At 38.4% G+C, this 16652-nt stretch overlaps 1 protein-coding gene across 1 annotated transcript in view; it reads right to left on the bottom strand.

Moving 5' to 3' along the window:
• Positions 1–8659: 8659 nt before the first annotated feature.
• Positions 8660–16652, bottom strand: part of tmem8b (transmembrane protein 8B) — a 32472-nt gene continuing 24479 nt past the window's right edge. The window contains exons 12-13 of the mRNA XM_034870838.1: positions 13494–13610; positions 8660–9753 (exon numbers count right to left, since the gene is read on the bottom strand). Coding sequence (XP_034726729.1) covers positions 9418–9753; positions 13494–13610 — 453 coding nt within the window. The 3' untranslated portion in view covers positions 8660–9417. The remainder of the gene's footprint in view (positions 9754–13493; positions 13611–16652) is intronic.

Below are 16652 nucleotides of genomic sequence, written 5' to 3'. Positions count from 1 at the left end.
ATAAAACCCTTGTGACTTGCTCCTGCCGCCTCCTTCTCTCTGCGTTTGGGTCCTCACCGCACACCCCCCACAACACTGTCATTTTGAGATTGTTTTCCATTGGTTATTGAAGTTCATAAATAAGTGTTTTGGCTAGGCATGCCGAGTGATACCATCCATGGTATTGAAAGGGGGATATTGTTCTTGCTTGTTTTGTTGTGCACATAAATATATTTATATATACAGTATATAAAGCTAAATTTTTACTTCAAAATTCCCGCAATAATAAACCTAAAATTACAGTTGTATAATGTTTACCATGTTCACTATCTTAGTTAGTTTGCTAACAATTGCTAATTATCACTAAACACAAAGCTAAGACTGAATGGAATGTCATTAGTTTTGCAGGTTTTTGGTCATAAAACAAAGTATGTGACAAATTAAAAAATTGACTTAATCTGAGCAAATTAAAGTCAGGAGACCACCAAAGTGATTCAAATTCACCATGAGGGGGACAAGCATGTCTGTGACAGAATTCATGGCAATCTATCAAATTGCTTTTAAGATGTTTGGCTCAAAATCACAAATGTCAATCTTATGGTGATGTCAGAGGAAAGTCGTAGGATCACCACAGTCATTAAGACACATATCTGGGGAACATAAATGTCTGTAGAAATTGTGCCATCCATCCACTAGTTGCAGCGATAGTTCACTGGATTAGTAAATACTTTGACCGGTTGCATGATGGCACTATAGGAAAAATACTTAGGATTCATCTTCTGGGGTCCATAGATATCTGTCCAAATCCAAAGGCTGTTAAAGTATTCCAGCCTCACCCACATTCATCCAAAGAGAGAAAAAAACAAATTGGGATGTGCAGAAGTTTGAAGGCCTACAGCATAGCTGCACTGTCAGTGACCGCGATCTTGAGATATGAGCCCGACATGAGTGACAGACACCCTCTGAAAAGATCACTGCATAGGTCATCGGATCTTGCTGTCCAAAAGAAGGCAATGAATGATGAGCGCCAAAAAAGACTTCTGTCATATCAGCTTTAATCTTCAGGGGTATTTGTTTTCATGACACCTGTAACAGGCACTGCATCCACCAGGCAAAATAATAAAAACAATGGCGGCTACACAATAACTCCACAGGATTTGGCTACAGCTTCTTATGGGAGAAATGACAGCAGATGGAAAAATGTAATGCTTTAACTACAACTGCAAACATCACAGACTATGTGAAATCCAAACTGATCACTATTTGATCACCTCAGCAGATACAAAGTCTGTTAACAAAGTTTGTTAAAATTAATCACACAATTTAAAGTGATTTTGATAATTTTATAACAGTCAGCAGCTGATAAGATAAAATATACTTTACTGTCCCCGAAGGGAAATTTGTTCTGTTCTGCAGCTTAACAAAGACAACACAAAATACAGGAAATAACCATCACTGGCAGAAGCCTACATGTGGTGTTCTGATAGATTTGAATATCAAGCATAATTCATAAGCCCCTGGAGGCAACAGGGGGGCCAGATGTGTCTCATGATATGAAACAACTATTACCGACCAAGGGAGAATCCTTTTAGCAATCCTGCAATGATAAAGTGGGAGAACTTTTGCGAAAGCTATCCGTTTTATCATCAACAAAGCTTTGAAAAAAAATGGAAAGCAGAGATGTAGTGGAATAAATTCTATCTTACTATACAACATTACGTTGCAGCACAGGTGAGAGCTGGTTCGTACGTTTGGGCATGGACGTTTATTGTTTAAAACAAGTGTAACAAAGGATTCTCAGCTCAGAGGTTCACTCAGAAGTTTAGGAGCTTCTCTCTTCTTTGATCTCATGGTCTTTGTTCATGTCAACAAATCTTTAGATTGTATGTCTTTTCCAAAACCGAGAGAAAATGAGAGGTGTCAGAAGATTTCAAACAAGTCAAATAAGTAAAAGGAGAAGATATTGTAAAGACTGGGAATTTGAAAGTCCCCTGAGTCTTTTAATTTATACTGCATTAACTGATTTTTTGGCCACTTGGAAAAACAAATTGTGAACACAACCTTAACATACATTTTTAGGTTTGAAAACTTGTTAGCAAACAATAGTTCTCACTGTGGCCTCACTGTATTTTTTTTTAATTTTACTGATGATTTACTTGGATGGAATAGAAATTCTCTGTTCTAACCTGTGTCAGTAAGGCCTAGTGTCACACCCCAATGACCTCAGGGTCATCCCAGAGGGCCAAAGTATGTGGGAACTGCATCACTTTTTTGGGGGTAAAAATGTAGGAGAGAAAAGCAGGTATTTTCAAGTGTTTGTAAAGTTAAAGATCTCCCTTTTCCACCACTGCAAATCAATAAAGTTTGGCAGTTTTTTAGGACATAAGATTTTATGCAATCATAATTCCTGTTAAAAAATCATTAATAATAAATTTATGAAGGCTCTTTCTGCATTTTTTGTTTCAGTTTACTTGCATAAAACTGTGACGGACTTTATAAGACACTAAAAACATTTGGCATCTCAACACACACAACAGAGTATTGACATTGAGGAGTTCCAGCAGCAGTCAAATCTGAGACTAAACTACAAGGACAAGGACCCTTCTTGAAGCCGCAACACTATTGCATTTTAAACTGCGAGCATCATTAGCACACTACAAACCTCATGGCTTTTCAGTATAAAAAAAGCCAGCCAACATTTAGTCCTGGATGACAGATGTTTGTGTGGAGCTACACACGGTATACAACCATGACCAAGCTCAAACATTCAGCCGATCCCTCTCGACACAGCATTTGAAATGTAGCATGACCTCTCTGGTCCCATCAGACTGCTCGGCTGTCTGTTTGATGTCTTTGGGTCTAGTATGTGGTGACAGGAAGCCGGAAGAGGAGCAGAGCGCAGCCAAATCAGGGATGTGAACATTGTTCAGATCTGCCCAATTATGACAGTTTTCCCACCCTTTCATACCTCTCTATTTAGGACTCATTTAAAACCCTCATTAGCTTAAATTTCATGTTAAAGATTCAGACTAGTCAGAACCATACTGTTTTATAAAGAACTTACAATAAATAGTCATAGATGATGATCTATAAGTTGCCAGCAATACTTTGATATAACACTTGACTTTCTATTTCAGGACAAAGGAGCCAACTGCTCATTGGGCAAGGAAGTTAGATAATACGCATGCGGCATGCACACATGTCTGCTTCCTTTGGATGACCACACACACTCTGATGTGTGTTGACTATATCTAATTTCAGTTTTTAGTACTGGGTTGATAGCTCACATGCTAAATCCAAATTCCATCTAACAACCTAATCATGGATTAAGTAGGAAAATAAATCATGGAAATGCCAGTGACAAAATTAATTAGTGCTCTGTAGTTTTGTGCAAAGCTTTCTCATCACAAATGAGAATTCAGTCTGCTTCTGGTTCTAATACACAAAATCCTCAGGTTGTGTGAATTATTAATATCAGATGTAATTTGGGAAATGATTTCAGCTAAAAAAGATGGTTCCCTCTGTTTTTGTCAGAGGGTAGTTAAATTTCAATAAAAACAAGCTGTTTTATATCATTTGGTGGCCAATTTTCTCTTTTTGACAATCTAGATTTATATATTTAGTGTGTCAAAAGTTACATTTAATTCAAACTATTTGCACATACGGTTTACAAACAAGACTGAGAGTCTACTGTTGTGGTCGCAGCTGTAGGCACAATGATGGTTTGAGCTAAATGCTATTGTCCGCATATTTTCACGCTCACAATGAAATACTATGCTGATGTGAATCAAGTTTAATGTTAACCGTGTTCACCATCTTAGTTTAGCATGTTAGCATGCTAACATCTGCTAATACTAAATACACTTGCAATAAATACAAGATAGCTCAAGCTTGTGGGTCTCTAGTTTGGCAGGTATTTCACCAAGTGTTGGAAATTTGACCTCATGATGACAATAGATGAACAGTCAGAGGATCATCAATGAAGTTCATCCAGAGTGGGACATGAATGTGGGTACCACATTTATCGCAATTAAATCAACAATTATTGAAAGATTTCAATCAAAAAAACTAATAATTCTCATGGAGAAAAAGTCAGGGTTGTTCATTTTCTTGGTACCAAGAATGTCTGAACCAAATTGAATAGCAATTCATCTAATAACTGCTGAAATATTTAGAACTAAAGTGGTGGACCAACTGGCTGACCGAAATGCCATCCTTAGAGCCATTAGAGCTGCAATTATGGCAAAAAACAACTAAATCAAAAAAGGCAACAAGCAAATTACTTCAATAAAAAGTAACAAAAAAAGAGAGAGAGAGAAAGAGAGAGAGCGAGAGAGAGAGACAGTAACAATTGGATTAGGATTTGGAAATGTGATATTAATTGGCTGTACACTGTGTGATCAGGCCAGTAGCCAGTGGCTGCACATAGTGTGAACTGGCTGCCATTAGGGATAACTAGACAGGACAGTGTCTTGGTAAACAATGATCCGTAAAGATGTACAGATGTACATTTCCTGTACTTTAACGTTACACCCCTACTTAATCAACACCAGTAACACAGTGAATAGGCCCATTGGTAAAATTATATTCCATGTTTTTAACTCAGTGGACTACCTCCTTCTCTTCGTGTTACCTGCTATGTCTGTTGCTGGGCTTGTTCTCCAGCACAGTATTTAACCTGCTGCCCCCAATTCAGAATCTCAGATAAAACTTGGAAGTCTCCCCTTTCCCCTCAATCCCTGAACTGTTGTCTGTTGCAGTGAAAGAAGAGCTTCTCTGCCTCCTCTAACTAATAGAGCTGCAGTAGCTGTAACAACTTCACTGCTTGTTTTGCTCTCTTTCCAAACTTCTAATCTCCCCCATGGACATTCACTAATCTCTCATTTGTATTAAAATCACAACTTCATGCAGAATGTCTGACTCATAAGGCAAGTGAGGCATTCTACTGTATCAAGCTCAGTGAGCGATGGCATGATGGAGATGCAGGAAAAGCCAGTGTTTTGCCCGTGATGGTTGTGTTGGAACAAAGTAGACAAAACTGACATCCATGACAAAAAAATTGAAATAAACAACTTTTTTAAATTTTTTCCGGTAATAAAAATTGGCCTTCCAACCTAAACTAATCTATCATTCTTATGGAGTATATCTGGTCCAATTAAATGGCCTTATATTTTCTGGTTGCTAAGCAATTGTGCAGAACAAAAATTGGACCTGATGACCCTCACCAGATGGATGCCCAAACCCTCACAGATTAAGCAACATGTGGGCAATGGACACTGTTGGTTACATGCATTCTTTTGGCTTTCTTCAAATTCAATATTTTGGATGAAAAGAAGATGGAAAGATTACTCATTATCAATCAGACCTTCAGCGTTTTTGCTCTTTAGATTAAATTATGTATCTCTGTGTTGACCTTGGATACAAGTGTTACACAAACAGCTTTTCTGTTATAGGTCCTCCCTCTGTGATGCTTGTGATGTGCAGTTTTGTTGACACTGAAGTGGAAATTCTAAACTGAGTAAATTTGGAGGCCAAACTGTAGAAATCTTGAGTTTTCCTTCTCCAACATTCAATAGTTCTCAATTTTTATGACAGATGCACATACAATTTTAACGGTTGAAAACTTACATTCTCTGAACTCCACGTACTGCTAATTATTATTTAAATGGCTTGTCTGTGCGACGGCACAGTAATTGTACTTTAGTTCATTTCAATTTTAAGTGTACATTTGTTTTCCACCTCCATGCTGTTGCAACGCTGAAAAGCTGGCACATTTGTAAGGTGAGCCTTAATATTCAAAAATATGCTGCAAACTGTAGCTGTAATAGGTGTTTGACATTTCATAAACGTGTTAAGAAGCACAGTTCATGCAAAATGTTCCCATTAAAGGGTTTTGTGAATGTGAATGCTGATTTGAATCACAGCAGACTCTTTTTATTATATCCTGATCAAACACCATGAAATAAGTTAGTTGGAAATATTCTTAAAGATTTTACAAAAAAAATATTCCCGATGATAGTTTGAGAATATTGATGTTTCTGTTTAATAACAGTTCTTAAGCAACAATAGCAGCATGACTGGAATGGTAGTTTCTGTCTGTCGGTTGGTCTATCCACCACTTTGGTAGCAACAGATATTCATTGGACTGCCATAACATTTCGTACAGACATTCATGTTTCCCAGAGGAAGAATCCTGATGGATTTTGGCAACCCCCTTTCTTTCCCTCCAGCCCATTGTCAGATCAAAAACGTAATTGTCTAGCACTTTGGTTTAGAATCAAATACCTTACAAACTAATGACATTCCCATCAGCTTTAGCTGTATTGTATAGGCTGCTGTGCATTAGCTCAAACCATCTCTGTGCCTAAGTACAGACTCACAGAGCTGCTAGAATGGTATAGACTTTGAAGAATGATGTGGACCAGAGGTAACAAAAATAAAATAAAAAGTAGAAAGGGCAAAAACATTATTTTTTTGGCAAAACAAATTTGGCACTTTGCAGCTCATCATATTATGGCTGGTAATGTAGCTCTGTACTCAGACTACAGGATTTACCAACGGGAATAAAGCCATGCAAATACTGTAAACTGAGCTGAAATTGCTCTACTGCTGTAGGTTATGGTTTGTGAGTAATAATCCTGTTAGATATGTTAGCCAAGCATTCATGAATACAAAGAAGGTACTCTCTTTGATTTCATGTGTGGTGGAAGGACAGGGATATCCACTGTTTGAAATTTCAATATCGAAGACCTTGTCATTTTGGGGTTATTTGTCTCATTAAGTACAGTCACAGGCTTTTTATTCCCGCCAAGGGGTGCAATCTCCACTTGGAATATTGAGTCTCTTTTTACACAAATTTCCATTACTTTGCTTTTCATTGAAGTGGCAAGGGAGTAACGTAGAAATGCCCTGGAATATATACAGCTCCAGAAAGGTTTGTGTTGATTTAACCAGTGTTTTATTTTGCATTTGATTGGCTCTTTTTTCTCCTTTCAATATCAACTGAAGCCTTTTAGAATACTGCTTTTTAAATGATCTGCTAGAACTCCAAAAAGGGATAAGGGCCAATTTATATTTCCTTCTCATGAGACTAAAATAGCTTTTTATATAGGTTGTGTGGGTTGAACCTTTTTAAGGTTAATAATCTTTAAAAAAAAATTTAAAAAAAAAAGCACATGAAGGACATACATGACATTCAACAAGATTTAGATAAAAGCATGAAGCTTTTGCAATGTTACTGTGCATTTGTCATATTTTTTCAATTTTTTTCTTTCTTATTTAGAAACACCATTAGACTTATGTGTTTTTTCCACCCTTTTGGAAAGAGAAGAGAAGAGAAGTTCATGTAAGGATTTTATATGCACCCAGTGACCTCATTCCATCACATTTTCAACGCTCAACAGAAACACTTTGAGTAAAGAATTGATGCATAATTAGCTGCAGCAGTGGCAACTCTGGGAAAAATGAGGAATTACTTTTTTCCTCCTCAATCCTGCACTGGAAATAAATGCTTTGCTTGCAAAACTCTGAAAAAAGTGTTTATTTTGTATCACTAGGAACCTTAAAGGAATTAATTACACCAACCATAAACTCTTAAGTGCTGTGACTTGAATGAATTTGCACAAAGACTGAGCCCCTACTAGCCCCTACTAGCACCTATAAAGCTCACTAATACTGACACATTATATCTTGTGTGTTGAATCTGGACAATTTACAAAGTATGAAAACAGGTCTGTGCTGGACAGACAGGCTAGCTGTTTCGCTTTTTTGCTAAGCTAAGCTGATTGTTTCCGGACTGTCCCGTCATATTTAGCAGACAAATATGAGGAGTATCAATCCTCTCATTCAATGCTTGGTAAGACAGAAAATAATAGTAGCGTTTCCCTAAACTATGCCCTTAGAGCTTGAAAGATTTGTTTTTATTAAAATGCCTGGTAAACACATTCATGGTCCCCGAAAGATAAATTGTAATCTTTCCCAAGACTTTTCATTTATCGCCATCATCTGCTCAGATTTTCATTTTATCCAATACTTGGTTTGTGACAAAACTAACGGCATTGATTCCCATCAGCCTTAGCTTTACTTTGTGATTAGTGCTAATCAGCAAATGTTAGCATGCTAACACATCATTATATAAATTATACCTACTTGACATCAATATTCTATCTATCTATCTACTTTTCTTTCTTTCTGTATGCTAGCATTATCATTGTGATTATGTTAATGTCAGCATTTCAGCCTCACAGAGCTGCTATCATGGCTGTAGACTGTTGAGCTTGTTTATACATGTGATGTCAAAGCCAGGTACAACCTCTGATCTAAAAAAATAATGAATTCTTCCCCTTCTTCATTTTTCTTTTCTCATAATTTGATAGAAAAAGAATGATAAATACAGAGGTGCTGCTAATGGATCACGCCTAATAAGGCATAAAGCAATAACTCTGTCTTTCCTTATATAAGAGAGAGGCTTCATATATTGACAGTATGCTCCGAAGCTGCCCCCATTCTGCTGCTCTGTAGGAGAATTATTTATCTTGCTCTATTCCTGGAGAATATTGTTGACAGTGTCTCATCTCACTATCAGAGTACCACTGGCTTCCATTAGGGCAGGAATTGCAATATGATGTCTTTGTTGGAGGTTCACCAGTTGCACTATATCCAAAAGCTTTGAAAGCAGAAGTAATACTGAGGCAAGAAAGGAAACATTTATTGTTTATGAATGTGGTGTCACACAGGTCCTGTCAGAAAAAGAACAGGGAAGTGAGGTCTTTGTTTGAGGTCTTTGAAATGCCTCCCCTCTTCTCTTTCAACAGTCAGCTGGACTTTGGAATTGTTCCCATCAAGAACAATTTGCACATTCGTGTAAAAGCAATACATTGCAATTGCAAAAGACAGTCTAACATTCCACATAACAACTAGGTTTTACATTTGTGATGCCCACTGTAGTTTATATTGTTATAAAAATGTACAGAATAACATTTTTGTGTCTCAGTGCAAAAGATATATTCCAAAAGAATTTCAGAAAAGCCGTGCCCTTGATAAACGTCCCCCCACGTCTCCCCCTGATCTGTGCCCCAACAGTAAAATAATTGGCCTATTCACAAGACCACCAATAAATAACCAACAGAAGCAGTTTTACAGTCACCGTCAGATAGCAGCAGTGTTTTAGCTTTGACTTTAAATACATATTCACAAACATAGTGTGTCACTGTACACCCACAATTCATCAGAACAACTTTAACTATAGATAATAATAATTACAGTTGTATTGATAGTAATTACCATGACAATAACAACCAAAAAAATGTGTCACTTCTGCATTAAAGTATTTACATTGCTATTTCAAGTTCTGTGGCTTAATTTCCCGTGTGTGAATTTCCCAAGTAAAAGAAGGCAATGAAGTGTCTCTAAGGTAAAAGGCTGGGAGTGGGGAGTTTATCAGCTGGTACAGATGCTGTTGATGGAGATGATGGCGGGGTCCACCAGGCCCAGCTCCTCATGCTCGTTAACACACAGCTGATAGCCGCAGCCCCGCCTACGCTTCAGCGGGGTCACCTTGGCGTCGGGCTTGGCGCGTGGCGGCAGGAGGAAGCCAACGCTCCCCGCGATCAGCATGTGCCAGATGCTGTGGATGTAGAAGTAGTTCTCCTCTGTCTCCACAAAGGCATAGAGGGCCACAGCAGACGTGGCAATCATGGTTCCCGGGAAGAGGAAGAACACCCATCGCTTCCAGGTGGGTGGGTAGCAACGCCGGCGACGGATGGTGCGCACCGTCTGACAGACACATAAAACAATGTTTTCAACTTTACCATTTAGACCTATTTTCTTTAATTAAAGGTGCTCTGAGCAATGTTGGGTGATGTTACTTCTTTTTGAAGAAGTATTTTTAAACAAAACGAGACTGGCTCGCCCTTCCCTCCCTCCTTATCCCGTCCTCCCCCGCAACGCCCATCCCCAAATCCTTCTTTTCGCTTAATGGCTGGAACGCTGGAGAGTGTTTGTGTATGCGTCGTGGTGCAGGTGGGCACAGTTTATTTTTGTTGCCGTTTGTGGACCCTGGGCTGTCCACAGAGACTGCGTTTTTTTACACTGTGTTCTGGGGACAGGCAGCTCGCTGATAGTGATGATAGAGATGTTTGCTGTTTGTGACAACAAATGTTCTAGCCTGAAACACGTGTGACATCGCTTTGAGCACCTTTAACTTTAAAATAACAAACTAAAGTCCAAATCTATTTCATAGTTTATGTGGTAACGGCTAGTTTTAGTTTTAACATTCCTCATTGGAGTAAACATCAAACTATACTTTTAGTTTTTTAGGAAAAGCTTGCAAAATCGGGTCATGTAACAATGGGTCCATTTTTAAAGATTATTTTTAAGGGCTATTTCCCTTTATAACAGTTAATAGGCATGAAAAGGAAAGAGAGAGAGAGAGGTGGGATGACACGCAGCAAGGGGCCGCAGGTCGGAGTGGAACCCGGGCCGTTGCAGGATGCCAACATGGATACCCACTGATTTATTTGAGCTTCTTCATTTAAACACTAAGCCAATAACCTAAAATACTGACCTGTTCACTACTAAGCAAAGCTAAAACAATGCTTCTCCATGCTGCTTGAAAGCGAATGTGCACAGGTGTTGTTCGGACACGTTTGTGTGTGTGTTTGGGGGTTAACGTACGTGTCTACGGTGTCACGTTTAGCAAACCACTGTGAAGACAACACAGTAGAAATCAGGAGATGGAAACCAATTGCACTCCGGTAACAGTGTAAACAAACCCCTACATCCACGAAACACACATGAACAAATTTAGATTTATTACTGTAAGTTGGAGTGATGACAGGATGGGAAACACTATTAAGTACCTTAAACAGGAGTTTAGATTCCTATTCTCTGCTAGAAGATCACTTCTTGCAGAACTATGCTAAAACGTATAACCAACTTTTTTCCGGAAATAACAACATGTAGTGTGGAACTGCACTTTGTTTGAGTTTTGGGAAGTAAGCACAAAAAGCATTATTCTAGTTTAAGACACTGTCTAACTGTAGCTATGCAAGAAACTGAAAATTAAAACGTTTTTTTCGTAATTTGTCTCAGGTCAAACAGTCCTTTCCCAAACACTTACAAAGAAATAACAGTTGCATTACAATTTCTTTCCAGAGAATGATTAGAAACTAAGGGACCCAAACAATTTTACATTATCATTATTATTATTTTTTTTATTTTTTTTGCAATTGATCTCAAAGCCCCCCGTGTTAAATGCTCTCCTTTGCTTAATTTAATGAACACATTTTACGCCGAAATAGGATGTTGAATTGGGAGATCGCATAGGGAACAGTCATTCAAAAATGTAGACTAATGGGATTTGAGTGAGGGAGCAGCAGGCAGTTTACTTTGATTGGAAGAACAGAGGGATGAGATTGTTAATAAATCTCTATTTGTTTAATTGTCTGAAATTTGCATTCTTGCCTACTGTTGCAGCATAAAGTCCATCACAATGACCATAATCAGCTGACAGATGTTTTAAATTGGTCATCAGTGATTGGCCACTCATCACTTCATCACTTTTTTTGTTGCTATTTATGCTTGTGTTTTTTTTGGCAGTAACTGTATATGATGTCTCTACTTGTTTAATACAGAGCATGTGCTTATTCTTTGCTGAACGTGTGGCCCAGAGAGACATTTGATTTCATTTTTTCTAAACAGTGTTTAGAGAGTGCTTCATTATTGGATTCAGTCTCCATTTTCATCGGTTCATAAACACTGATAGCTTGCATTAGATTTATTTTCCCAAAACATTACCATAAAAAAATCCCAACCTTGTCAAGGGAAATGCAAGCTGTTCATGAATGACACAAATTAATTGTATTCTATGAATGTATAATGAACAAATAAATGGTTTTGATTGAGTTATTATGATGCATACATTTTAAGATAAAGACTAATAATTAACATGAAGCCAAAAAACATGAAATGTTTTGTTACCGCTCCCCCCCTCCTTTTGGAACTGTACATTTTTCTGGTTAGGCTTAACAAATTCCAGACTAGGACGCTGTCCTTATGCATAAAGAACTCATTATTTTGGAGGGTTAGGAATATTTGGCATTGACAGATTTGAACTTCTCCACTTTCTTCTTACTGCTCATGACACCTCTGCAAAGTAGCAGATGCTCCGTGCCCTTCACTTGACTGATCTAATTTGGTTGTGTCTGGGAACATTCAGAATGCCATGCTTTGCAGAAACATGACAAGTTGAAATGAAAGGGCTCTTGTAGAAAATGTGTGGCGCTCAAACTCAGAGGTGCAGCACTGAAGAGAGAGTGCTGAAATGCAGACATACGCTATGGAACTGCTAATAAATTAGGAAGTGTCATGTAATCAAAGCATAAGCACAGAAAAATTGGCAACATTAGCTTGAGATCCAAGTTAATTTTGTGGCTAGTTACTATACACAATCTGTAAATACTTCTTTTCTGTGGATATTGACACAGTATACCAGACCATGATATTTTAAATTTGTCAAATAACACATGTCAACAAGCCATCTATAATTGAATTACAACTAGCCAAGTAGTGGAAACCAATGGCTTTATGTAAATACACTCACATTTGAATGATACAGTGGTGCCCTGCATGAATTCCAAAGTGTTGTTTTTAATCTCAGGAGAAAGAAGAAAGAAAAATCTTACTATGCTTAAATATACTGTCCTACCTTTGGTGCTTAAACTGGAGGGTTTACATGGTGAATTAAACAGTACTTCATCTTCCACAGTTTCTGTAGGATCCTCCAGCTCACATACAGATAACTCTCAGAGCTACAACTCCCACACTTTATTCAAAGCAAAGCTTTCTCCAAGGCTGCCTCAACCCTTGTTTTCAAACTCATGTCAGAGGCTTGGTGTGAAAGGCTTTTTTCCAAGAACCTTGCCTGAAAGACTATTATTTTTTATCTTTTCAGTTCAGGGAGCACATTATTACTCGGAGAAGAGTCAGTGGAAGTACAAGCTGACTTATAATAGAACTACAACCCATGACTAATACCCGCAGGCTGCAAAACTTTTAAAGCCCCTTCCATGCTAATGTAAAATAGCTTCATTGGTCAGAAACCCACTGTTTTTAGCCACGTTCAACTAACGGATTAAATCATTTTACACTTACTAGCATGTGCAACAATAAAGGGACAGTGCTGGCACATTTCATCTCCATGTTTGAACGAGCTTGTCTATGAATGTCAAATACAGGTGTATTAAAATGAATCTTTTATTCTGTGTAGAAATCCCTTGAAGACCAATTGTTCACACAATGTGAGACGTAACATTTTAGGGAAAATACAAGATTAAAAATTTGATGTTTTTATACATTTTAGTCAAACAGAAACATACTAAATGCTACAAATAGGTTTATTAAATGACTTTGTTTTCTGCTATATTACCATAAACTGTTTAACTTTTAAATTTTTAACCCACTTTTTGCTGTAGGGTAGTGGTCTACTGTGCAGTAAATATATGAGCTTCCCTTACCCATGCCACGGCCATGATGCCCAAAGCAAACAGGCTGGGACCTAGCAGGTTCCACAGACCGTGACGATCTAGCTGCAAAGCCATAGACAGAGACATCGCCCCCAGCAGATACAGCACCTTGACAAAAAAACACATGGGTCAATAACGGCACTTCATGAAACATTGTTGACACTGTTACATCCGCAGTAAATAGAAGGATATTTCGGATGTCAGAAAAATACTCTCAATATTGTTATTTTCACTTTACATGAAAGAAAAATGGTGACAAAAGTCAAGATAACTTTTAGTCACTGCATGTATTGTGGAACTACATTTTCATTATTTTTGCACCTGTGTCCTGTTTTTTGGGGATGTGAGAGTTCTACTTTTTCCTAACACAGGTGACACATTCATGGAGGTCTAGTGTAGAACTGTATTGCTGCCGCAATAAAAGCTTGAATGTGTCACAAACAGGCAGGAGGGAGAAAGATAGTGTTGTAGTGTTGTGGGTGAAATTTCAGTAAGGTTAAGAAAAATAAATAGCACAGTGAAGAAGAATTTAAATATCTTGTCTGTAGTCGTTATTTTGTATTGGTCAGTATGGTAATGCAATGTGAACTTTAGCTTGAAAAGTGTTTCTTGTTGGAAATGTGATGTTAACTAGCCAGCAAGTTAAATTTGAAAACCTTATACAGTATATTAATGGTTGGGGCTGGATATATTCAATATTTTTCAAATTTGAACCAATGTTATGAAGCGATCAACACCAAAAATAAATTGATCCTACTAACATGTATTGTCACGTCTTGTGTAGCTTGATACAGCTTCCTCCATAGTTGTCCAAAAACACATCAATGAGCCACACTATTGCACTGGGTGATGTTCCTTCATTTTCTTGAATATGCACACACACCCACACCTATGCACACCCACACCCACACACACAACCCCCCCCCCCCCCCCCCCCCCCCCCCCCCCCCCCCCCCCCCCCCCCCCCCCCCTATATATATATATTTCCTATATATAAGTGAGAGCCACAATATAACAAAGAAAACAAAATGCTGATAGAGGCCCATGCTATAAATAATGCCATTTTAACTCTTTTTTTGTTGTCAAGCTTACAATTTGACATAAAGCCAGAGGATATAAAATGGATAAAGTGAGAGGGAAAAAAATCAATACGATGTGCTACACATGCTTTGGAAGAACCTAAGCCTGTGCAGGATGCCGGAGGTCTGCATCTTCTGTCTGGAAGGGAACGTGAGGAGAAATTGGGGATTATTGAGGGGTGAAGGGATGACCTGTGCTGCAGGAGAACAGAACTAATTGGCACAGACCAACAGTTAGAGAATCAGGGTAGTGCAGCCCAAGGACTGTGCAGCAACAATCATCACTCATGCTGCACCGCTGGATCAAACGGGATCCCAAAAATGCATGCATACATGTATTTTTGTCTGCAGCCATCAATGCATGGATGCTTACAGGCTCACCAACATCCAGCAATACAGACTTATACTGTATTTGTGCATGTGTGGGTTACAACATATTAAACATTAATTAATTAATGAATTAGTTAAGGGTGAAAACCTTTCATTTCTGCGTTTTTACATGTGCTTTCACATCTCAATACTCTGATTTTAGAGATTATTAGTTGTAAAGTTGTGCTCACCAGTTAATTGCTAATAGTCTGAGAAAGTGGCAACATTGCCAAAAAGAAGTCTGATGGGGCGAGACTCAAGCTGTCAGATGATCAGGTTTTAAGATCTCCATGGAGAGCCCAATTTATTTTGCTGAGAAAAATGTGATCAGATTAGTAAAAGAGGGTCAAAATTACAAAGACAAGAACCAAGTCGTGATAATCTGTAATTATCCTTTAAATTGATTTTTATGATTCTAATGGAGTGACCATTAGTGAGTTGAGATTAATAACTTTCTATTTGTGAACAAGCAAAAATGCCCTTGCAGGATATACTGCTGACGTGTTTGTGAAGACTTCTAGACCTTTGAAGGTCCATAAGTCTCACACACACACATACACACACACATGCACACACACAAGCAGGTGCTCCTAGGTCCTTCACCCTCTACTGCTGCTGCGGTCATAGACATAAACAAACAAACAAACATAAACAACCGCATCGCACACACACACACACTGTGTCTTGCTAGTACACAAACACACATCTCCACTTGCCAGTCCTGACATGTGCGATTTGATTAGTGACTGCGTACTGCAGCGCTCAGCAAAAATGAAAACTCTAGAGGACAGCAGATGTTCGTATACTCCCCTCCCTCCCACTACTCCGCCCCCTCCCTCTCTCTCTGTCTCATTTATGGACATGGGCACACACACATTAAACATACACACACTTTCCCTAAGACTGCTTGGTGTCTTCAAGCACCTTGATCTGCCATCTTGGTGTGCAGCCAGGGAATGACCCAGGGAGAAGGTGCACCTGTTAGTGTTTACTGTTATCCACCGCAATATGTCAACCACCAGAGAGTTTAGCATCAGGCATGGCTGATTCTAACACATTAATCTTTTAATTATTTACTAAAAATTGAGGCATATGCTGTACTCATTTGTATCTCTACTTCACAGCTCTTCAGTTCTAGTTTTAGCCATCTAATCCCTCTATGTTTTAGGGTTTATCTCAAGTTGTTAACCACTAACATGGAACTCTGGTGTTCCCAGACTGCAACACATGACAGTGAACAGGCATAAGGGTCAGAAGATGTCCAGTTCCAGACGTCAGTACCCACTACCCACTGCCCCCTTCTAACATTTTGTCAAGCAAATCATACTGTTCTGGAGTTGCTCTCGTGAATGGCTGCTTCTTCGTTTATAAACACAATCAAGCCAATCAGACGGTGGTGGGGACTGTTCAACACAAATGCAAAATCCATCTCGGCCACCATAAATCAGAGCCTTTTGTGGGAAGATCTAAAGGTGGTGAAATGGGCTGCACAAATGGCCTTGTCGATGTTATTGTTGATGTATTTATATATTATTATTATAATAATTCATATTAAAATTATAAATAATATTAGATAATATATATCAAAAAGCTGACAAATTTTATTAAAGTGGGATAAAAATGGTAATTCAACTGGAATGTCATTACAAATGTGCCTACACTCAGCTACACCTACAGTTCCATTAAAATAGTAATTTTTCCT

Source organism: Etheostoma cragini, chromosome 5 (genome assembly GCF_013103735.1).
Source record: "Etheostoma cragini isolate CJK2018 chromosome 5, CSU_Ecrag_1.0, whole genome shotgun sequence".
Taxonomy (NCBI): Eukaryota; Metazoa; Chordata; class Actinopteri; order Perciformes; family Percidae; genus Etheostoma; species Etheostoma cragini.
The sequence above is the reverse complement of the archived record's forward strand: the minus strand, read 5'-3'. Positions and strand labels throughout refer to the sequence as shown.